The sequence below is a fragment of the Diadema setosum genome, chromosome 9, assembly GCF_964275005.1.
Source record: "Diadema setosum chromosome 9, eeDiaSeto1, whole genome shotgun sequence".
In the NCBI taxonomy this organism is placed as follows: Eukaryota; Metazoa; Echinodermata; class Echinoidea; order Diadematoida; family Diadematidae; genus Diadema; species Diadema setosum.
The window spans coordinates 20,925,745-20,950,896 of NC_092693.1; the positions used below are offsets into that span (position 1 = coordinate 20,925,745).

The window sequence follows — 25,152 nt, forward strand, 5'->3', positions numbered from 1 at the left end:
CATTTTATGTCGGTAACAAGTTGAGGAAATGTATTGCCCTACTTTTCATAAAAAGTTTTTGTTGAATTTTCTTTTAATTTTCTATATATCAAGAAATATGCAAATAGTAAAAACTATTCAAGAGTGATAAAGCATCAGGTTTAGACGAGTTTAATGTCATTAAATGCGTCATTGATGAAATCAGTTAACCACTTTATTTTGAATTTGTCAGTGAATAAAGGTGCTTTTCCCCCGAGAAACTGAAAATTGCCAGTCACCCCAATCTTAGCCTTTTGTCAAGGCCCTCTCGCTGTAATGGATCCTTAATGGGCGAGCGAAGAGAGCCCAGCCGAGCGCGAGTGTCCGCGACAGCGCGAGGTCCTCGCGCAACCCCACTCAGCTGGGCTCTCTTCACCATCCACAGCGAGAGGGCCTTGACAAAAGGCTACCCCAATCTTTAAAATGGGTGACGAAAGCGAAATAATTAATTATACCGCCCATTTCGGTTCCTTCATGTTTGTCTAAGATACTTGAACGGATTTGGCCTATTCATAAACAGTTGATAACATTATAGATAAGAATGATTGAGTAGGAATCAGTTTGGATTTCATAATAAGTATAGTGGATATAGGGGTCTATAATACTCAACCTCGATGGCCCTAATTGACATGTAATAAAAGATTGTGGAGACATTTAAAGATAACTCCTTTATGATTGCATTTTCATATATTCATCAAAGGCTTTTAATACTAATTACAGTATTATTCATCAAAATTAAGACACTACAATGATATTCGTGGAATTGCTTGTGATTGCATCGTTCATTAGTTATCTTTCAAATCGCTGGCATGTACTAAATTTAAATTATCTGTTTCAAATTGACAAGTTTCCTATGGTGTTACTTGGGGCTCCTTGCTTCATTGTATACACCGACATTGAGAATTCATCGCCTATTTCTTTTCTTCTCTATGGAGACGATACTAATCGCAAGTAGATTCCGTGATTTTTAAAAGAGCACTTGAAATTAATTTGAATTGTGTAAGAATACCTATGGTTGAGTACACCAAGTTCCTGGAGGTTTATGTAGGCTCAAAGTTGAGTTGGAAGCCTTCCAACAACATTTATAAGAGAAGTTGAGAAAAGGCCATCAAAAAGCATTACAAGGTATTAGACTCCGGTAACATTTTGTGTAAAATGTCTTGCGAATGTTCCTACACTCATCCTCCCCTTATTCTCTGAATACTGCAATTTGGCATAGCAAACACATGCCAGTCGCATCTTAAAAAAACAATTTGTCTTCAAAATGAAATTGTTAATGGTTGGTGCATCCCCTAGAAGAAATGCTGAACAATGCAATCATAAAATGGGGCTGATGGCAATTCATGATATACTGCTTTTTCAACAAGGTGTTTTTGTGTACAAAACGATGAACAACACCATACCATCCTGTTTTAGAGACATTTTCCCTCTCAACAAGAGTTATATTATTCAAATTCATGAAATTCTTCCGTCGAGATGTTTTTCATTGCAACTTATTGACAAATTACCCTACATCGACGTAAATAAGCACTGAATTGATCAGTATTTTAGTAGTAATCATGATTTTAAAAAAAAAGAAAAGAAAAGCGAAAGCTCGGTGGTCTAGTGGAGATGACGCCTGTCCGGTGATCAGGAGGTCGTAGGTTCGAATCCCGCTCGAGTATGTACGCCCATGCTTTTTTATCATCACATGGTTACTACTAAAACACTGATAAATTCAGTGCTTATTTACGTCGATGTAGGGCAATTTGTAAATCAGTTGCAAAGAGTTATATTAATTACAGCACACGATTTTCGGCTCGTCTATATATCTTGCAAGTCATAGAACAATGTCTGTATACCAGTATAATATTCGTTTTACTGGACCAAAACTGTGAAACTCATTACCACTGCATGTTGCCAGTGTCTCATCTATGAATGCATTTAAAAGCAAATTTAAGAAATACCTGTTATCAATGCAATGTAAACAGTAAGATTCACCAGAATTGTAGATCAGGGATAGATAAACAAACATACATGCACACTATACTAGTATTTTTTTTTTTTTTTTTTGGGGGGGGGGAGGGTCTGTGAACATGTACCTTGCTTATTTGTTCTTCTTTTTCAATTCCCAGGTTTTTTTTTTTGTTCTTTTTTATTTTTATTTTTTTTTTGGGGGGGGGGGGTCTGTGCACATGTACCTCTCCTGTTTTTTTTTTTCTTCTTATTCAATTCCTCTTTTGTGTATGTGTGTGTGTGCTTGTAAGTAATTCTTGTATCAATTTTATTCACACTGTTATATCAGGGCATCCCATCCCTACTGTTTGTGTAACTTCTCGGGAAATGCCCTCCTTATCAGATCTCTGCACAGCTGTCATGATACATGTAACTGCATCCCTGTAGGAATATTTGCAACCTGATTTGAATAAATGCATCTGAATTGAATTTAATTGATATCGTTCTTCATCACGTGGCGTCACACTGTAGTAGTCTTCTCACCCAGCGATGCCTGCACCGAAACTTTAAAACTTTTGTACAGATTGTCAGATTTTCCCTCGGATCCCGTTTCCTCAAACGTTCACTGACAACCGATTGACGGTGTTCTCCTACTGGTACTCGCCTATATATGGGTTACACAACTCATTGTATGATGTCGGTGGTTGAAGACAAATAGTGACAAAAAGGGTTCACGTCTTAGAAACATAACAATCTTGTCTGGTTTGATGCCTGTATACAGTACGTGCATGTTGCGCTACTACGACCAAAACAAAACAAAACAAACAAACAAACAAACAAACAAACTGGAAAAAAAAAAGGAGCCAGCAAACAGCCAGAATGTCCATGCAGTCTACATTCTGCTTAGGAACCATCGGTGTTTTTTTTTTTTTTTTTTTTTTTCAGGTTTGAAGTTTACTGAAGACAGAAGGGAATCCCCCAATCATGCCAAACGAAAAGTCGTGCGAAATCGGTTAAGGTCAAACCGGCAGACAGATGGCAGTGAAGCTGGGAATGCATGAAGTGTCAGGTATATAATATATACCTTGGGACGCCAAGCTCTTCGAAAACGCACCGTCTTCACCACTTCCTGATATTATCAGGAAGTGGTGAAGACGGTGCGTTTTCGAAGAGCTTGGCGTCCCAAGCACAATGCCGAGTTAGTGAAACTTGTTTGGTCGTTGAGATGTTTGTCCTCTCCGGTTTGACATGTTTACATACTGTCTGTCCATAGAAAGGGAATTTCCCACCGTAAAGCATAACCAATAAGATAAAAAATGACAGCTCAGTCAATCTTTGACTTACGGAAATTTGGATAGGAGTGGAATGTCTTATATACTTCCTTTTCATGTGTGTGTGTGTGGGGGGGGGGGGTCGACGAATGAGAAGGACTTTCAGCTTTGAATTATCCATTTTATCAGGTCAAGAATATGTAGGTCCTATTTTATACTTTATCGTCAAAAAACAGGGGACAGCTCGGGCGAAACTCGCATTAGAATATTTACCAAGCGTCACTAAAAATTCATATGATTGTCAGTGTAATAGTCTAACTTGACATCTAAAAATATTGGCATCTTGAGATAACAATTACATTCAGACGTCTGTGTGCGTCTCATCCGCAGTTTCCTAGTCTGAACACTCAGTACCATATTCAGCAAACGTTGTATGCTTCATCTGGATTAATTCTTGAAGAAAGTAACTCCTCCTACAATAATTCTGTGCTGATTGAAGTATACTAACATGCAGGCCTGCTAACGTATACCATTGACACATTTCACGCTGTCTTAATATCCAGTTCGTTTGTCCCTTTTGCAACACTGAAAATGGAATTCGTTTCATAAGCTGCTGGTATAGGATCTATATTGTATAGAGGTAAGTAATTCAGACTTTTCCTTAGAATAATGAAATTGGAAACTTCTTCCTGACGTAGGGGGAATAAATATAGTGTACTATAATATTAGAATTCCGGTAAATTCATTTGGACCCCGAAAACACCCAATCGTTATGTTCAGTAGAAAAAGGGAGCGTAATTTCGAGTGACATTAGGTTAAATCTTCACTTCTTTCTTTCTTTTTTAACCTCTCTTGTGTATTACCACAAGATTACATACACGATGTTGGGAGACATTAGTCTTTAATCGTGCAAAATTTCATGATAAATATTTGCAAAAGGGCTTCATACCTTTGGAGTAAATAAAACTTTCAAAGAAATTAGGTAGACCTTTATATCCCACCTCCCAGTCACGTGGCAGTCACGTGACTATAAGTCGCTCTGTGGATTACTCGAGATGACAATGATGAGATAAGCAGACATGTCATTGCTCAATTCTCCCTAATCACACATGGCCAATATCAAGCAATATCACCTCGCGTCTCTGTCCAATCGCTGTAAAATTTCGATTGATTTTGATGATTATGCTTCGTTTTAGAGATGAAGATTAAATTATCAATAGCAGTCTGACGGTACATTTTCATTGACATATGATTATACGTGTCACTTCGAAGATAACCATGAGATTACATTGTGTGTAATTCCTATAATTATGGGTATAAGCAAAACAAAACAAAACAGAAGCACTGTACTTCAATTCACCGCAAGTCACAGCAAGGAGATGGGATAGGGAAGTACTCCCACAACTCCCTTCTCCTGCTTCCCTCATCATGTACCTTTTCACCATTTGATTCTCTCATCTGCAACATTCCTTCCATGAATGCGCTTTCACCCTCCTTCACCGTCCCCCCCCCCCCTCGTGTCACTTTCCTTTTGTAAATTTCAACGTAAAAGGTGCCTATAGCCTAGACAATTTTCGTCACACAATTCTTCATCACCAGCAAACCCGTTGCACTGCATGATCCACATCCCTTGCGTCTCCCATATCCATTGATGGCGATCGATTATTTTGCACAATCCGTCAGTGCTACTCTGAGATGCCTGTTTTCTTAGAAGGTTGTAAAAGGAGCAACGTTAATACAGGCCAAGTCCAAAGTCACCCCCCCCCCCCCCCCAATTGTTTCTAACACCCCCGGACAATGCCCCCCGCGGCCTTTGTCATACGAGACAAGCTTTGCCCCGGGTCGTGATCGCGGGAAGCACTGTTTGGCATCCGTTCAATCGTGTTATGTGTCGAGAGTTGAAGTACAAATACCGATGAACGATAACACAGACGCCCGATTAACATACAATGCTCATTTAGTTCCTGTCCACTGGCCCAAGTGCAAATTAGGCCCATTGTGTTTTTCAACCATCGGTATCGCAGCTGGTCCACTCATACGGTGGCGTTTTGTCAGTGAGTCAGCTTACCTGTGAAGTACAGAGCGCGTTTGTAGAAAGCTCCAAGTCTGAAATCAATCCAGATGAATCGGGTAAGTTTTTCTCCTTACTTTCTACCTTTTGAACATCTCCCTTCTCAGTGTTACCATTACTTTTTATAAAACAACACTACAACACCAACGGTTGGCTTGGATAAGCGATATCATACTTGATTTTATTATCTTCGTACGGATAGTTCGTTGTTCATATACAAGTCAGGCGTTCTATGCTCAAAAGACCTAACAATATCATACTGCGTGCAACATCTTTGCATAATGTTTGTGATGTATTTTTGCCTTACACCGCCGTTGTCTATGTGTTTTTGTTTTTTTTTTGAATGGTCTAGACTGCCCGAACCCTGACCTTCATTGGTCAACGCATGATGCCGAATCATCATGATGTCGCATGGTAGTATCATATAAGCTACAAATGTATACATTTATTCTCGTAATAGTGTGCCAAATTGTCCTTCATCGGGGGGCCAATGAAGTATCCCACATCTTTAATCGACTAAAGAATACGTAGGTCAAAGTTGGTATAGTCCCTCGACAAAACGTTGCGCAATTTATGATTTGTTCAAAAAGCACGTCAGCTGACCTCCAAATGCTCAGTGAAGGAGAATATTAACAATTTTATTGCATCAATAAATCTCATCCTGGCATCTGATTTAATTGTAAGACGAGGTACAAAGGGCAACCAAATGATCAGCGATACGAGTAAACGTGATTGTTTAGCAATCTTTAAACTTTAAATCGCAGATAACTACACAAGAGCTGGCAGATAAGATATCAATGCGTCAAATGGACGATTTTTTTTTTCTTGCCATCATTCAAAATGTAGGCTGTTATGCGCTCATTCGACGCAGTTAATACAGTAAGCAACATAAAGACGTGAGCGTATTTGATTGCACTGGGTTCCTTTGAACTCTGCCGAAGTTTACTTCGGCTAATGGTAAGGTATTGTTCCAACAAACAAACGTTCGATGACATTCTCATCAAACAGTATCACTATTTTGCCTACTCCCATAACGAATAAATAAGCTAGCATATTTCACACTATATGGTTCTCGATCATGACGTTTATTATCATGGCCGGAATTAATATACGTTGCTGCACCTTTTTTCTTTCTTTTTTTTTTTTTTTGTTCATTGAGAGATTGCAAACGGACATGTTCAAAATACCAAGCTGCAATGACTGTATATGTTTTGATGCTAGGATGTTATATTTGTTTGACTTCGAGCTGATATTGTTGTTTTATCTGATTGTTTTGCTGGATATCGTTAATCTTATGTTGGGGTTGTTTTGTAGCTCCACAGTAAATAATATTGCAATCACTGAAACTGCATAATAAAGAATGATTCCGAATACCGGAACTAGCTAGAACAGGGACCCGGGAAGCTATATCATGCTCGTCCTTTCCCTGACTTCCTCTTACACAGCACTTGTAATGCTTGTCTTATACTAAGTTGTAACCCTGGTTCTAACATTGAGCTGTAGTTACAGCCTCAAGGCTATAGCTCCGTGCTCGCTCTAAGTTCAAGGAACACTTAAGGGGGTATCTCACCGGGCTTGAAACTAGTTCGTGACTATAGTTCGCGACTCCAGATTTTGCTAGCTGCAGAGACGTCTCTTGAAAATTATAGAGTCTCCGGGGAGTCGCAAGAAATTTAAACATGTTCGATTTTTCGCGAAGTCTCCGCGACGTCTCCGAGACGTCTCCATCAGTTGCGGAGACGTCGCGGAGACTAATTATATCCGCGATTACTGAGACGTCTCCGCGATGTCTCCCAGACGTCTCAGAGACGTCGCCGAGACCTGCTGGAGACCAGAAAAACTGGTGACAGGTCGCGAAGACGTCTCCGCGACTCTATTTGACGCTGTTTTACCTACTTTAGATCCTGCAACGGCTCCATCATATTTGAATTTTTTTAACACTTGCCATAACTCGTCTCAGAGACGTCTCCTTGGTGAGACCGCAAGCCATTTTTATGTTGGAGACGTCTCCGCGATTGTTGCGACTGATAAGTTGGAGATGTCGCGGAGACGTCTCCGTTGGTGAGATACAGCCTTAGAGATTATAGTTCAGTCGGCTACATATTCTGCACCAAGTGCAAAAGCCCAGTGGTTTAACTAGTTTCGATGGATTGCGCACAGCAATGTGGTCTGTGTGAGGTCAACAATAAGCAGTGCTCATCTTTTGACCCTAACCTTACAATTTCAGTCTATACTTACGTAGTTAATCACTCTTTTATCTTTGACACTTGCTAAGCGCATCTCGCAGTATTGAAAGAGAGGACCTAACAAAAGATCATTCTACGTTGGGCACTGCAGACCTTGATACCATGGATCATGGAGGTACTACCTCCATGCATGGATCAAGGATAAGTAAACAGTAGTGCTCATGTTGTTATCGCGCCCTTGTGAACGGCATTCAGTCAGATCAAGTACTGCACTGCTGGAGTAACAAAGTCTTGAGTGGGCTCGTCTCATGAATTTCGCGAGCATAGTGGCACTGATATCTCGTTTTCCATGAAAATGATTCTTTCAGTTATGCTACTCTAAACCTGTGCCAAGGCTAGCGCTGAAGAACACATCAATATGTCCAAAGGACAAGAAGACTCACTCTAACGCATAATTTCACGAGATAAGTATATGTATCGATATTACCATTCTGCACATTGCACACAGCCCAGATGTTTGCTTTAACTTAGCGTTTTTATACAGTTTTATGTAAATTTGTGATAACATCGGCGTTATGATAGTCCCAAATAATTACGAGCATTGGTCTAGCCCCTCTCGTGTATTGGAGTGGCCTATTCTAGGCAGGTGGACAGCCAATCACGGTCCCCTCCTTTCTGAGAAGCCTGCTCAAGGTACCGAAGATACGATCGTCGATTGGGCAACTCGAACTGGGGCTAGTGAGGGAGACTTATTTGATATTATGAATTATTTTTTGAATTATTTCCAATAAATGAAAATAATGTAGGCTAAAATTAGAAACTTAAAGTAATTTTATAAGTAAAGATTTGGCGTAAATATTCTTAGGGGAATGATATAAATGATACAAATAAATTCAAATAATAACAATAACAACAACAGCAATCACCCAACATAATTCTATAAGGAATCATACAACATTTTGCTTCTCAGCTTGTATGTGCTGCTGGGTGTTCTTACCAGACGAATTTTACGGAAGCGAAACAAGTCATTCGTGACATTATCTAAAAGCATTGCAGTTTACAGGTATAGACCACGCACTCAAATTCTTATGATACTTGACACTTTATTAATTTGTCAATGTTTCACTAATCGATCGCTTATTCCGATCTTACTGCTTATTTTCATACTATTTTTTCTTCTAATGGGAAGTTTTCTCTTTCATCGGTAAAATAAACATTACACAGCCAGGAGAATGAACATTCAAAACCTGGTATAGTTCTTTTTTTTCCGACATCTTACCTGATCCACTCTCGAACTCCCCAACTTCCGTAAGTTCCTCAGTTCTTGATTCTTTGATGCAGTCAAAATTCCGGTATATAAGCTGTTCTTACTTCACCTGGGCTCATAATATACTTTTATGAGAAAATTCCCCGTTTGTCGATAGATAATACACATTCAAAGGTAAAATAATTATTTCAAGCTGGGATCCAACCCTCTTTTTTATTCGAGTTCCCCATTTGTCACCAATTTAGACGACTCGTGCAGGCCGCCGCTGCTGCTGTATTGCCATTATAGTCCTCATAGAACCGTCGAAATTCTGTTGTGTTGCCCTAAGTCTTATGCCTCGGCAATTCCTCCTTTCGTCCACTTACCTGATGGCAAACACTCTTTCTCTTTTCTTTTGTTTTCAAAGTGACTTTCTCATTGCTGGTTCTTGACATAGGAAACTTTTGCAGATTTATAGTCTTGATCCTTCTGATTTTATATTCCTTTTTCTTGCGGATATTCTCCCCTATTATCAGGGAGTAGAAAATTCGAACCAGTGAGAGTGAACATGTAAAAACGAAGAGTTTCGTCACAAGCGAGTTGGGAAGTCTATTCCTGTCAATATGTGAGATATTTGCGATTAAACCTGCTAAAAACAAAGAAAGTGAGAAGAAAATATGTGACATCTTTGATCATTATACATGTATAATTGCAAGAATGTTTTTGTTATGCAACAACTGAGGTATCATCGGATAGTAATTTTGTTCTATTTGATGGTGGCCTTACTTTAAAATGTTCAAAATGGCGTTTAACCCGTTTTGCATGCGATCAAACTCTTTAACCCTTTGTGTTCTTAGAGTGCCGACTGACACAAAAAAAAAAACCCATAGCACTGTACACACTGTCCAAAGCCCTTGGTACAGAAAGGGTTAATGTAAGCCCAACTCCCCTTTCATTCGATGTCATAGCGTGCATGGGATTGTGTAGAACAGTATATACAAGTTCATTGAGAGGTGGCTGCTTTTAAGGACTGGTAGTTGACACCAGGGGGACGTTTCATCAACGAGTTCGTCGGAGGTTTTCACCGACGAATTTGCTATCAGCCAATCAGACGCAAGGATTTACACTGACAACTGTTAAAAGCTAATGAAATCCTTGGTCTGATTGGCTGATAGCAAATTTGTCGGTGAAATCTCCGACGAACTCGTTGATGAAACGCCCCCCGATGTTCATTTATGGCGGCATTAGATCTGTGATAAAAACACCTTAAAGACAAAAATTTTGATATAGTGTCAGTCTAGAGCGTATCAGGGTACACACCTTAATTACCCCCGAGGGCAAGTATCCCCGGCTAAATACTGGTTAGCGATAAGGTTAGAGTAAAGATTAGGGTTAGGGTTAGGTTCAGGGTTAGAGTTTGAGTTAGGGTTAGGATTAGGTTCAGGATTAGGGTTAGGGGAAGGGGAAGGGTACGGGGTAATTGCCCTAGACCCGTCTAGAGATATTCAAAGTCGATCAGACTTACAGATAAAGGGGTTAAGATTTGACGCATATTAGTGATATAGCAAAGAGGGAATGACTATTTCATCCCACACCGCACTTCTGACAGTTTGCTACGTGACAATATTTTTGATGTCCTGACCTCCGACTGTTTTGAAATGCAACAAATTTCTTCATACGCTGACATTTTCACCTGTGAACTTTTTATTTTCTACATTTCAATGTCGATGGAAGATACCGGTGTGTGAAACATGCAACACATGACTGTGGTAGGTTTGTGAACCGTATAACTGCAATAGTCTCATTAATCAATGTGTGAAAGAAACTTGTTTTTGTTTTAGTTCTTCATTGTAGGCGAGTTTAGATGTTTTCAAATTTTGAAATATCGATCATCCCGTGAAACCTTCAGACGATAGTGTCAATGAGCACAAAGGGGTACACTTGTAGGTTGCAACTGTGATTGGAACAATAGTGAAACAAAATTGCCTGAACAAATCTGAATGTTGTTCGCATGGTTATTTTTTTTTTTTGACTACCTCTCTCTTTATATCTATAGCGTCAAACGCACACCTTCATAACATGTATGTTCGGTCACGTGATTGTTAAGTCATTTGGGTGCCACTCGTGCTTTGAATATGCAAAAAGCTTGCAAGATTTATGAACAATGTGATGCTGATAATAATAATAACAATAACAATGATGATGATAATAATAGTAATAGTAATAATGATAATAATAATAGTAATAATAATAATAATAACAATAACAATGATGATGATAATAATAGTAATAGTAATAATGATAATAATAATAGTAATAATAATAATAATAATAATAATAATAATAATAATAATAATAATTACACTGTATTATAATGATAATAGTAAAATCGCTGTAAGCATAATTTACACACAACTGGTAACAACATGATAGCATAAGTATATACAATCATGTACTAGTATCTCCTTTCTGGTGGGAGGGGGATGGGTCTGTGTTCAGGTCGTGTTCTATCTCGGATGTACCGAGGAATTACCAGACACACCTTGGATGTACGAACCGCGACGTTATCGTTCTCGCTGTTCGATCTCTTTGCATTTTCCAGATCATGCTGAACTGGACACTGCTGCTGATCGGGCTCGTCTTCGGCTCTAGCGGCTTTGTCACCACTCCCCGTAGCTCCGAGGGCAACCACCATCCCCACCACCACCGCCACCACGGACATCGTAGTGGCCAGGATGTCGGCGTCGCCTTCCAAGAGACGGTCGTCTATCAGGTATGAGAATATTTTACTCCTACCGTATACCCTTATACAACACTCTAAGAAAAATGGATTCAACTTTGCACCTTTTGCCTGTGACACTTGCAATTGTAGCACCTTTAAATACGGGTGCAACTTTGCACCTTCCAGACCAGTGAGCACATACAGATTTTAACATAGATTCATTCGTGGGATTTTATTTATAAGAAGGCATAGCATAAAAAAGTCTGTTTAATCTAACATATTCTTACGGTTACTATTAAGGAAGTGCATATTTTACTCATTCTTTTCTAAATCCAGAAGAGTAAATTCTCAGTATACCTGTAGTTACCTCAACAAGTTCATATGTTCCATTGCAGATACCAGAGAGTAACGATCCAGACGAGGGAGTGAAAGGTAAGAAATCAACACTTTTTGTGTCAGGGACTTTATTCCAAAGTTTGTTCAACGCTATAATATGGAGTTTTCAGGTGCACGTCAGAGTTCGACACCCAAAATCATACAGTCAACGAGTCATAAAGCCCATGAGTCATATTACAGTCCACAAGTTATACATCCAAGGAGTTATGCAGCCCTGAGTCCGACACTAGACAAATAAGGTCCATGAGTCTGGCATTATAGGAAAAGAATGCCCACGAGATCGTCACAATCACATTAAGCCCCGTGATTGAATGTCGAACTCGTGAGACGTCTTTACCTTTAAATGGCGACCCTTTTTTTTCTACTTAGTGTGGAACTTGTGGGTCTTGTTTGCCTAGTGTCAGACTTATGGAAATTTGTTGCCTTGTGTCGAAGTCAAAGGCTGTATAACTTGCGGTCTGTTTGACTCATGGACCTTCTTTTTTTTTTCCAAATGTCGAACTAGTAGGCTGTAGACTCGTAGGTGTCGTTCTCGTGGGACGGCCCCGGGATTTTCTGTACCAATCGGCATTCAAAGCACACAAAGATCTAAGCGTCGTTTGGATGAGCGTTTTTTGTTTTTTGTTTGTTTTGTTTTGTTTTTAGCATGCCTGCCAGTGATTTCACATAATATGAAATGTCATGTTTTGTACAGTACAATATACTGTGAGAAGTTTTTAGACGATGAAATCATATTCTGATTTAGGATTGAAAACAATATTACTGTTATGACATAGAATTTGGATACGTGTAGAAAAGTATTCCATTCAGATATAATCAAAATGCAATTGAAATGCCGTGCATCGTTGGATTTTTTTTCTACCATTATTTTTATTCTTATTTTTGTTTTCAGTTCTTAGAGAGAGAAGGCAGTTTCAGATACGAATTTATCTCGTGTGGTGGAAATAACACATATCATTTGAAGAAAGTTAGACAGGTTTTCGTTGTGTGTTTTTATTTCTTTCTGTAACAAAGCCTGCAATGTCAGTGGCACATGGTACAACGGGCATGGCTCTGAGATGATCATCGAAATTGAACCTTCTGGTCACGTGACTGGGGAATTCAGGACTGCCGTTGAGCGTGAACTTGGAACAGCTGGTAATATTCAGTGACCGTTATGTTGGCTAAGATCTTTGTTTTACTTTAAAATTGATTTCATAAGAGACTTTATAGAGAATTCAGAGGAAAAAGCATTGAAAGGCATCACATCAATGCAATGTTGAGTTAAATCTATATAATGTTTGATGATGAAAATGTAACTATGTTTGAATAATGGTTACAGACATGTTCGATGACCTATTCAGCTCACTTTATAGCGGTAATTCGCGGGGAATTCTTACTATGTCTAGCATACAAAATACTTGTTCATATAAATTATGTAGTTATAAGTTAAGCTAGACACTTTTGATATTCTCTCTTATGACATGCTTTGTTTCAAGGATTCAGAATTTATTTCGTCTATTCGTTGTATAAAACGGCGTAATTGCGTTGTTTTCATCTTCGTTGAACAGCAAAAGAGTACCGGTGTATCAACTAATTCCATAAAAATAGCATTCTCGGATATAGAATTATATGAAATAAGAAAAAAACACGTCACGACCATTTCCAGTCATTTCGTTAGCATAATGGTACAATTATAATAAGGTACGCCCTGGTACGGAAAGCATGCTCGGTAGATTCGTATTGAAAATTGGGTAATAACATTGCTTCCTTTACCGTCAACGAAGGGATCATCCCTGGCCGAGTTACAGGCTGGACGTCCGCCGACGGCTCTCGAAAGACGGTCAGTCTCTCCGTCCTGTGGAACGGCGGCACGTCGGTCACCGCCTGGACTGGTCTCTGTCACGTCTGCAACGGCGTCGAGGTCATGAAGACCACGTGGATTCTGACCAATGATGTGGACAGCTGTGGGGACCACTGGTCTTCTAACAGGTACGTAACACGTAAACGTACTTTTCTTTTTGCCAATTATCGCTACACTCTTTTGGCTATCATCGTTCCTGCACAGACAATTACTGCTAAAATATAAGTCTGGACGTTGAACGTTGTTTGTAATGTGACGGTTGACCTATACAAAAGACTCCATCCTATAATATGGATGGTGAAACTATCAACGTAAAATTCCACATCAGTAAACGAGTTTGTATAGACATAAATTTAAGGAGGAAATTACCTTAATTATCATGTATTATGAAAACAGTTGCTAATCAGTTGGCAGTGGATTCAGTCTCGGTCTCGAGAACATTTTGCAAAGTTAGCAGGAAATTTGAACGGACCTAACCCAGAGTAAATTGAGAAAGATTTAAAAAAAGAGAGAGGGGTAAGGAGGCAGACAAGGCAACCCCCCTCAAAAAACAAAAAAACAAACAAACAAACAAACACACACACACAGATATAGAGGGAGACAGAGAAAGGACACTAACATCAGGCTGCAGACACGCTGTTCTCAGAAACTTTCATTGTGCAAGTTCATACTCTGAGCCACTCTTCTTGCATTCTTCCTGCGTCCATCACAGAATCGGTCAGGACGACTTCACTCGTATGGAACAGGCCCCCGGCCCTCGTCGCCATCTGGGTATCCACACACCATCCGACTTCGCCGCCCAAGCCCGCCCCCGCACCCAGCAGCCTGACGAAGGTGTGCTGTCTCAACTAAGGCAGGATAACTAGAGGGCCTGTCTAGTCTAGTCTAGTCAATCACGACCAAACGATGGTGGCCCTGTATTTTGAGGTCTCAACAAAATCTCTTTTTAAAGTGCTCAGAATTGGTTGTGTAGTATATACCAACTAAAGTGTGAAGTGTGTGCCTCCGTACTCATTATCAAAACGTTGCTATAAAGCAGAACTCTTCCCGATCATGATAATACCGTGTATTAAGATAGATATTCATCACACATTGTGAATGTAGGTCTCTACTTATCGTAAGGATCGCTTCCATAGTTTGGCAGGCATGATTTTAGTCAGGATGCAGCGTCGTATTGCATCCACACCTTCAACAATACCGTTGTGCTGTTTTAGTTTGATTCAGCGCACTTTAACACTTACAGGTATACACACAACATGGATAGGTTCTACTCATGTTTCAACATTTTTTTTTTTCAAGCGAAGACTACCCACGACATTAAAGTCCACGTTGAAACGTATCATGCGAAAGGATCCATTTTCATGCATTCTTAAAGTCATTTGAGGGGTTTCATGGCACAAAAGTCAAATTGATGAACGAATTTGCAATCAGTTGCATTATTTCATATTTGCCAACCTGAAAGACAACTATAATGATACATTGATGCAAAAAAAAAAAACAACTGCCTAAAACGAAAAAGAGTCTTAATTAAAAAACACAAACAACGTATTGTTGAGATTTTTTATTGTTCATAATATATATATATATTTTCTATAATATGAAGTACAGATGATTTCTCCCATATGTACAAGGCAATTGATATGATGTCAGTTAGAATTTATTTCGTTATGCTCGATTTTCTTGTCTACTGGACCGCAATTAATACCCAAAATGGACAATGAAATTAGCATTTGGCAATTTACTTATTTCAAGCATGATAAACTCACAGTGGAATATAACTCCCCCTTTCATGTTGAATATCCCCGAAAAAAAAGAGCAGAACGCAGTGCGAAAACTAAAGATGATTCATAATTATTCATTTGTTTAACTGTCCCAATTTCCATCGACTAAAACATCCTGTGAATGCTGATTTTTATTTTCTGAATACATATTTCTTGCACCTTCACCCAATTTATAGCATTTCATCTCTGAAAAAAAACTTATGCAAACGACCATGCTTTGTCGCAGTGGAGACAAGAAATATACGTTTATGTAACCAGGTGCATTTCATAATGTAATTGATATTATATCATGACCAACGGCAAGGTTGCAGCAAAATTCATTAATAAAATCCAAGTTGACAACACAGCAGCATCACGTTTCGTTTATTGTGCTTTTACAGTCGTGAAACAATGAGTTCTCATATACTATCAATGAATTTTGTGCTCACTGGTAGTGTCGTAAAGGAGGAGTTGACTACGAACAGCGCAGTTTAGTTAGAAGAAATAGTAAAGTCAATAGTGAAACACACACACACACCCGCACGCACAGAGACATTGAAAACTCGCTAATCGCTAATAATATACTCGCATTATGCAGAGGAAATAAAAGAAGCTGTTTCATTGTCTATAAAATGTGATTTTGGTGGTGCGACAGGCACCTATCTTTGTCCAGAACGATGTATGTAATCGCATGGTTATAACTACAGCAATTTAAAATTTCAACGGACAAGATATTTTCATTGAAATTACCTTTCCCCCATACCTCTGTAATCAATGTTGACAGTGGTATTTCCAAACTGTTGTGGGAAAACAAATCTTGACTAACCTGATACTTTAATGTCCGTTTTATGTAGGCACTAACTATTCTCTTAATGGGCAGCTAACTCCTTGTAACTTTATTGAACACCGTCACAATTACGCCTACATCTTTCCCTTATCCTGGAGACACGGTGTTTTAATGCTGGATAAAACGTGTCAGAAAGTTAACATACTAGAGGTAAATATGCTAATGGTATACATGTAATAAGGTATAAACAATCTATCATCATTATGGACCCATAATACTCCACAACGTGAACGTTATTAAGGGCAACGCGTTTGGGAATATATTGGTGATTGGTATCAGGAATATACCAGTTTTGAATTTAGTCATGTTGAATTTGACATACTTTATCAAATGCGACAGGTTTACTTTTAGAATATTCCCATTTGGTAGTTTCAACTGGTGTAGGAAAATCAGCGGAAAATCGCTGCAAATTGCATATAATATTCTCTCTTTCTATTTCCTTCGTGCTCTGACGTTGATATCAAATGTTGTCAGTAAATCCATTGAGGATGAATCGAAAAAATAGTAATAAGCACCCCCTACGCACAACAACTTCCTATATACCTATGATTATATGTCACGATCACACCTCAAGACTTACACCATATGGCAGTGGAAATAATGGCTTCATACAAATGACATGAACATTCGGAATTAAAAAAAAAAAAATCAAGCCCAAAATAGTATTTTGTCCGACTGTCAAATAATAAGCAGCTTGAGAAAAATAAATATTTGATAATGTAATACAATGTGATAATGTAAATATGAAATTCAGTGGAACACGTGAATTCGGTAGCCATTTGGAATACTCGTTGCTCAGACCCATGGGCAAAGCCCGCCCTTTATAATTTTAGACATATATTCCAATTCTCATTCTGGCTTAACTGCAGCGTAACATCCCGCTTCTCTTACAGGAAAAACAGCATACATCAATGTTCCATCTTTAAGCAAACTGTATACTCATATAAATGTCAAAACATTTCTTAAATCAATAAAAATCATCCACCAATAAGTTATTAGAAAAATATCAGATCAAGTTGATACAAACTCATACTAATGATGAAACACTAGATGGATCGTGGCATTGACTTTGCACTTATAAACTGGCACTTCGAAATAACCGTGCTTTCTGATTGCGTATCTCTTTTAATAGACATGAGGGTGTGGTTTTTCTTACACATAAAAAACTGAATTCAAATTTGATCAATTTTGAAAATGTTTATTTATTCAAATTTGAAGTAAACAAAGTGGTCCTCATAAGGTGGGACCGCTACGTTATTAGGGCCACTTTATTTTACTTTTAGATTAGATTAGAGATTAGATTTTTAGATATCTAATCTATTTCAAAACCGATTTTCAACAAATAAACTTTTAACTCCATTTATGGAGAATTGTATGATCTTTGATATCATATATAAGTGATTTCTAACAATCTCGTAAAATGTAAAAACCTGAATCTCCATCTCCAACCAAAACTATTCCATCCCTTTAACACCCTCCGTGATTTTCACAAGTAAATGCTGGCAATTCTCTATTAGTTGCTATTTTAGATAGTTGTTGCACTCCTTAATCATAAATTACGATTGTTGTGATAGACATTCCTAATATTCTAGCTGCCCAGATGTTAAATAGGCCAAAGAAAAAAACTGGGAATAAATGCACACAAGTGTATTTGGAGATCCCGTCATATAGATCGTCATAATGGTATCGTTGTAAACATCAGCATTTTGCATTATGTTCTTTTTCTAGAACCAATCTCGTTTTATTTTCCACACCAAAAGAATGAAATAAGGCGAACCTGATAACCGAGACAGCACGCGCGAACAATGAAAATATCCCAATATACTACACCAATATCCCCCAAATAATTTTTCACCAAGGAATGTCGAGAGAAAGGAACTTCAATGCACTGCTGTCCCATATTAATGCACAAATGATAAACCCTAAAACATACCCTTAAAATAAAATGTTCCATACCACCTAGGCACTGGCCACGCCCACTCTAAAGCTCCATCAAGTTATACATCTATTAAGATTGTGATCAGAGAACAGTCAGCTTTATATGATGTCGCCAAACGTTTGATCCAATAGAGATGGGACTGCGATGTAAACGGCCATAGTTTTGTTTTGTTTTGTTTTGTTTTTTTGTTTTTTTAACACAGCATTATTCTCTAGTCGTCGTGTTCTGCTACTGATTTCTCACATATGCAAGATGAATCTGATTTATTGATGTATCTGGTAATTGCTCTTGGTAACGGCGTTGGACAAAGTTTAAACCAAATTGAAACACCTGCTTGATCAACGATCTAGCCTCTCGTAGCTTCTATAGAGGGTTATCTAGCTGCTCCTGGTGAATCTAGCAAATAGTATACCAGGACAACCCCCATTCTCGCCCCACCCTTTCCCTCATCCCCACGGGGTATATGGGTTGATCACCGCCTAGAACTTTTACGCGATGTACTACGTCATCAGGTCGGGATCGACGACAAGGCAAGCAGGGAAGCCGGCGCACGGATCTCGGACGTACTCCGTGAAGACACCCAGAATGCTCACGAGCGGGAACATGATGAAAGCTCCAAGCATTGTCCCGAGCGTGGTGAACCCGCCAAACCACAAGAGCAGCTTGCGGCTCTCCTCTTCAGCTCGGAGTATGCCGGCGATCGTGGCCCGGCAGTAAGAGAAGCACAGACCCTGAAGAATCCACGCTAAAAGCTGATTAAGAAAACGAGCAAACGAGACCAGACGAAAGGTTATTATTTTCCGTTATCATTTTGACCAGTAATCTCCTAATGCAGTTACTAATACCAGGTAGAATTTCTCTCCTAATAAAAGTGCACTGATGTGGTGTTGCAGGCTGCTTTTGCAAAAAAAAAAAAAAAAAAAAATCAAACAAAGTCGGCTAGTACTTTTATTGAACTCGTAATAGATGATTTAGTATTGCGGAAGGGTTTTACCCTCGATACTCGACACAAATTTATTATGATATTATTCATTAAAAACTTACCTTTATTTTTGAACACGGAAGAGTAAGCATTCTAGCGGCAACTATTCTTAAATGTCACCAGATCCGAGGAGTTCATGGATTATACAATAAGGGCTATAGTAATCGACGGTGATAACATGTTTCAAACGCAACCATGACCCAAGGAGTCTCGCTTTGATATGGGCAATCATCAAATTAAAAAACAAACAAACAAACAAACAAACTAAACGACCATCATCACAATACTTCATAGAGTTCATGTCAACTTACGATTAATACTTTTCCAAAAGATCGGTCGTGGAATGGTGGACTAGGACTAAGTAAGGCGGCCACCATACAATACGAGCCCGCCATTATGCCACCGGCGGAAGTCAGGGCAACCACCGCATAGCTGTTCGTGGGATAGATCGTCACCAACAGGAACCCTACTGGTGTGCTCATCTCAGCGAAGGTGGCCACCAGGAGGTATATGTCCGCACCGTATGCACCTGCCGAGTAACTCTCGATGGACGGAAGAAAGCCGTAAGTGGCCCCGCTTATTATTGTCAGGGTGACGAAAAGAAACGCGTATCTTCCTGAACAGGAACGGGTCTTGCTCGCCGAATCAGTAAGGTGTTGTCTATCATCAGCAGCATCTGATGAACACTGCTGCGAGCTGTCTTCCATGCTGTCACTGGCGTTGTTTTCTCCCGCATCTTCGAAGTTGGAAGTTCTTAAGACTTTCCGTGGAAAATTCCCGGTAGGATCCAGGGAGTTGTAACTGCTATTTCCATTGTGGGAAGTTTTAGCCGCTCCCTCTTTGTTACGGCCTTTCAGTATACTCTCACCCTCCAGTTTACTATGTTCCCTATGTCGGAGGCTAACCATCGGAAATTCCTCATCTTTCGTACGGCTGCCCTTATTGCACGGATCACACGACGTGAGACAGCAACACCAACATTTTCGAGGGTTCTCATCATACTCTGCCGTATCATTGTGTTTGATGATTTCGTACTCTCCTTGGAGGATTGGCAGCCATCGAAGGAGACAAAATGACGCCGCACTGATAGCTGTAAGAGAGAATATGAAAGTGAAGTACATCTGGGGAGAAAAGCGTTCGCCATGATCCATGCCCACAACCCATTCTGTGCAGTTGTGGATCACAGTGATGTTGGTTTCAGGGTCAACTGTTACATTCAGGTAGGTGGAATTTACTAGGCATTCTTCGTCGGCTCCAGAGCCCTGTATCAACACCATCAAACTTGGGAGAATGGCGCTTAGTCCCTCGCCTATAAAGTATAGATTTAAGTAGCTCTGCTTCAGGCCCTCCACGAAGGCAATAAATGTAAGATTTGATGTGCTGTCAACGAAAGATATGAAAAACGTCAGCACCAAGAAAGCAGTACTGTGGTCAGAGCCATCCAGGGGCCAGAAGGTATCGTCGTCCCATAAGAAGATCAGGAGGAAACTTCCGACCGCCCCAAGAGCGAGTACGATATATATCGCTGGGACCTCCAAGCGATATTCTTTCGGGACCACTCTCTGGACGACTACAAATATCAGCGGACCAATAACAGCCCCTTGGGTTACGACGATGACATAGGACCCTATCTTGTACCCTTCATCTATACCGAAATTAGTCAGGAGTGGCAGTTCCACCCATATCCCACTTAAAGTCACCCATGTGCTCATACCAAAGGTCATGAGCAGCACCGACGTTAAGATTTGTGGAAGCGACACTTTGCAATACATGGTGTGAGTCCTCTGAACCATGTATAAAGTAGTAAACGATATCACAGCAGGGAGTATATGTTATCTTCTTATCGACGTCTCACAGAAGAGAGCAGGCAGAGGCATTGCTTTTCGTCAACAGCAATGCAGATTCGGACACCTTGCGTTGAGTCGTGAAGAAAACCAATGCAAACACAGGCTGTGGTTATGTGATCAGCGTCAATAGGATGTAAACTGTCGACTGCTTTCCGTATCCAGTGCAAGTGCCATCATCAGATTTAGTTTTATGGCATTCTGCTATAAGGAGAAACAGGAGAGAGAGAAAAAAAAAAACAAGCCTGGCTTTGATATTGAGAATATTAATGGTGACAATAGACTACATGCAGCATCATATTGATTTTGACAACAGGACAATAATCATGACGAGCATCATATGATTTCACATGTACTTTTGGTAACAATTTACGGAAATTTAAAAGATTATTCAAACCCAATTTTCTCTTCAGAGCGATATTTAGTTACCGCAGCAGGGCTGAATCGCATTGCTATTCTGCCCCAGTTATTTATAGAATGAACTCTTAGATTTGCTTTTGTAAAGCTTGCAAGGACTTACAAAATGTAAACAACAAATATCAAGAAGAGTTCAACCAATATATGATGGAAATTAATCTGTACAGCAAAATGCAAAACTTGGAAAACGGGAGAAAGGAAAAGTCTTTTAAAAACTTTTTTTTAATGTCATAATGATTTTTCTCTACAATAATTTATGTTCACTCTAAAAAAAGTAAGCCATAACGACCAATATACAGTCCTACAAACGAGTACAAAAATTGACATCGTCCATATCGTAAGGAATATAAATACAGTAGGGCCTACCTCATGGGGAGCAAAAATGGTCCGAATCTGTATCACTGAAGTTTCCAGCTTATGTCCTCAGTTACGGGGCATGCCAATCATCTCCAGAGCTGGTCCGCTGTTTGTCACGGTCTCGGAGCAGTCGGTCATAGCAAGAGGTCGCGGACTGTTCTATACGCCATCATCACGTGAATTGCGGTGGATTTTACGCACGAAAGGACGGAGTGAGTGCGCTCTGATTATATCCTCGAGTAGTCTGTGATAAAAAAAGGAAACTACTATTTTAAAAAAAAGAACACGAAAAAGTTGGCCTCGATCAAAATTGTCGAAGAAATGAGCAAAATGGGAAACGGATTTGATTCACCATCATGTGTATACAACTACATCTAATATTATAATCGAGAGAGCTGTTTTTTGTAGAGCTATCTCCTCCGAAGCCGTCGGCTCCGGGCCCCCCAGACCGGTGTCGTCGGCAGCGGGAGGGTCTCTTCTATTTGTCTGAGTTTGTCCCACGGTGGGGGAATGAAGGGTTTGCTCTTTTCCCGCATGCCTATAAAAGAGGTGTTCTGGTAATTCATGGCACTTGGTGCTTTGTTTGTTTGTTTGTTCATTTCCATCTGTGAAGATGGCTGGATAGCCCATATTCAGCTATGCTAAGCTGGTCTTCCATGGGGTCCAGTTGGATGTGAGGTGGGACCACTTCACCGGGTTAAACACCCTGCTCTTTGCGATGAATGAATGAAGCGGGTTCTTTTACGTGCATGAGTTGTTACTCTCTCATACACGGGACCTCCATTTTATGTCCTATCCGAGGTGCTTGAAGCTGTTTCAACGTGAAATGATTCGTATGATAGCTTAGATACGGTCGTAACCAAGTGATGGTCACGTGACTCACAAAGATGATCGTTTTACGCCTCTATGCGACTTTATTATGTAGGCTGTTTGGTCTGGCGGACAACCACAAAGGGTGATTCGCGCATCAGAGGTAACTTAACTCAAAGGTTATTGCAGCATTACATGCATGGGAATGATGCTGGCTTTTCATAGATTGTAGAAGAGAAGAAAGATGAATTTCCACTGGTAATACAAAGGTCTTACATCAAAATTAAAGGGATGATGAAGTATTGGTTGAGGTGAGGATTCAGCTTGTAACTTTTTGCGGGATACGTATACAAGAAACCACTTATGAAACGTTAAAGAGTATGCAATTCAAAGAGGAATTCAAACTTTATTTGATGAAAATTGGTTTTGAAATAGCTGAGATATCCAAAAAAAAACAACAACAACAACAACAAAAAAAACAACAACACCGTAGTGAAACAAAGCGATCCTAATAAATGATGGGTCCCATCTTTTTTAGAATCGATTTGTTTTGGATAACCCAGCCGTTATTAAACCAGCAAAATGAAGAGCTTGCTTCCAAAACTCGCTAACTCCATCATTTTCAATGAATTTAGCGCCTTTTGGAAACAAGCTCTTCAAATACACTTTGAAATCATCTTAGAATTAAATGCTCTTTCATATTCAACAAGACGTTTCTAATTATCTATTAAAAAAAAGAAATCCGTCAAAAACGGTTGAAACCTATAAAGCCCCATCTCAACCGAACCTTTACCATTCCTTTAAGTTCAGCCGTGCTTCCTCTCTGAGAAATAATGCTTGCTTTAATATATCTCCTCAAACATCATGATCGAGTGTTTTGTCATTGATTTTCAAGGACTAATAATTTGTTCTCGGCCAATCAGATGCAAGGATTTCAGTAGCTAAAATCAGTTGTCAGTGACTGACAAGTTTAATGAAACGCTGCCTTGAATGACTACACAACTAGGGGAAAAAAGTACCTTATTGTCTAGGGGCACTATACCGGAGGGGGCCGTGGAACAAGGGGACTGCAACCCCCCCCCCCCACACACACACACACACACAACACACATTAGACTCGTTAAAAATGCAAAAGATTGGAAAAAATCTGAAAGAATTCCACCCGGAAATTCTTCAAGTTTGACAATTATCACCCAAGTGTGAGTGAATAAACTTATTCTGCCGGTCAGCGATTCTGAGGTGGATACTAAAGAGAACTTGTGAAAAGCAAGGGTGAGTGAGAGTCAAGTACAAAAGCGCAGGACTATACACTTTCAAGCATCATTGAGCCAACACGGTCAACCGAGAATGAGAGAATTAATTCAGCTGCGGGGGCGCGCTCGTATAACGATTTATATCTTTTGAACTTCTCCAGTTTTTGAAGCGCGGTTATGATGACAGCCGGCAAACAGTACTATTATATGCGACGGAATTCCGTGTTCTATGAGACTCGCCTTATCCACAACTAGAGCTAGAATGTAAATTTACTAGATTTCAAACGAGGCAATATATATATATATATATATATATATATATATATATATATATAATTTATATACACGATTAATTTTCACAACTGATATCATAGAGCCCTTTTGAAATACTGAGGAAGTACTCTTGACGCATGACCGATGGACCTGCCCTTGACTCGCTTGATCACAGGACCTACGATCATATACCAATACTTTCCACAATAGGTCAGATAGGACTTTTGCCATTTCACGCTTCGCAGCAGTATGCGCCTTTTATTTGAAGAGGGATGGAATGGAACTGTTTGGTTAGTAATAATGGTAAGCAAATCACTAAGTTATCTATAGAAAGGGGAAAATGGCACAGGGGCAATTATGCCGGGGTTCCCAGCTGCCGTCTCAGGTTATTGCAGCGCAGTAGAGTTCTATACAGATTTATATGTAGAGTTATAGCAGCTGAGCTATTATACATAATGATGTGATGTGATGTGAAGAGATGTGAAACAAATAATAGTTGGTAAGAGTGTTATACAAAATGTATATATTGTATTGTGTTATTGAGGCAAACAATGTATTATTATAGGAGTAATTCAATCAGAGTCCCACTTACTTTTAAAAACACCCCTCCATTCATTTAACAATTTCAGCGGAGTGGGTAACATTTGAGGACAAATCAAAGTCTGGCAAAAGCGCTGAAGACGCCATTATTAATTTTCATGGTACAATTATCATCACGAGTGAATAATGAAATTATTTAGAGGGGTATTCCAGACTAAAAAATTTATATAATTTCACATCTTGTAGTGCATAAATCGATAGTGGAATGTATAGATTTGTTGATTTATAGTGCTCCTTGAGCAGATAAACCAATACTCTCATGGAAATCAATGAATGAATAAATAAATAAATAAATAAATAAATAAATAAATAAATAAACAAATAGATAAACAAATATTACACTGAACAAGGATGATGGCACAGGGGGTTCACATGTTCTAAT

At 39.4% G+C, this 25,152-nt stretch overlaps 2 protein-coding genes across 2 annotated transcripts; one reads left to right on the forward strand and one right to left on the reverse strand.

Annotated features, from left to right (window-relative positions):
- Positions 1-5,196: 5,196 nt before the first annotated feature.
- Positions 5,197-15,818, forward strand: LOC140232674 (avidin-related protein 4/5-like). Its single transcript, XM_072312780.1, has 6 exons — positions 5,197-5,354; positions 11,330-11,500; positions 11,845-11,881; positions 12,860-12,982; positions 13,612-13,816; positions 14,401-15,818. Exons 1-6 carry the CDS (start codon positions 5,346-5,348, stop codon positions 14,552-14,554), a joined length of 699 nt encoding a protein of 232 aa, XP_072168881.1. The 5' UTR covers positions 5,197-5,345; the 3' UTR covers positions 14,555-15,818.
- Positions 15,819-18,734: 2,916 nt separating this feature from the next.
- Positions 18,735-20,988, reverse strand: LOC140233222 (riboflavin transporter 2-like). Its single transcript, XM_072313336.1, has 2 exons — positions 19,528-20,988; positions 18,735-18,986 (listed from the first exon to the last, which is right to left on the reverse strand). The coding sequence occupies exons 1-2, from the start codon at positions 20,986-20,988 to the stop codon at positions 18,735-18,737; spliced, it is 1,713 nt and encodes a 570-aa protein (XP_072169437.1).
- Between the last annotated feature and the right edge of the window lie 4,164 nt (positions 20,989-25,152).

Coding starts and splice junctions, on each gene's coding strand:
- LOC140232674 (XM_072312780.1), top strand. Junction 11,501..11,844: donor AAGAGACGGTCGTCTATCAG/GTATGAGAATAT, acceptor GTTCCATTGCAG/ATACCAGAGAGTAACGATCC. Junction 12,983..13,611: donor GCGTGAACTTGGAACAGCTG/GTAATATTCAGT, acceptor CCGTCAACGAAG/GGATCATCCCTGGCCGAGTT.
- LOC140233222 (XM_072313336.1), bottom strand. CDS start 20,988: ATGTATTGCAAAGTGTCGCTTCCACAAATCTTAACGTCGGTGCTGCTC. Junction 18,987..19,527: donor CTTTTGGAAAAGTATTAATC/GTAAGTTGACAT, acceptor TTTCTTAATCAG/CTTTTAGCGTGGATTCTTCA.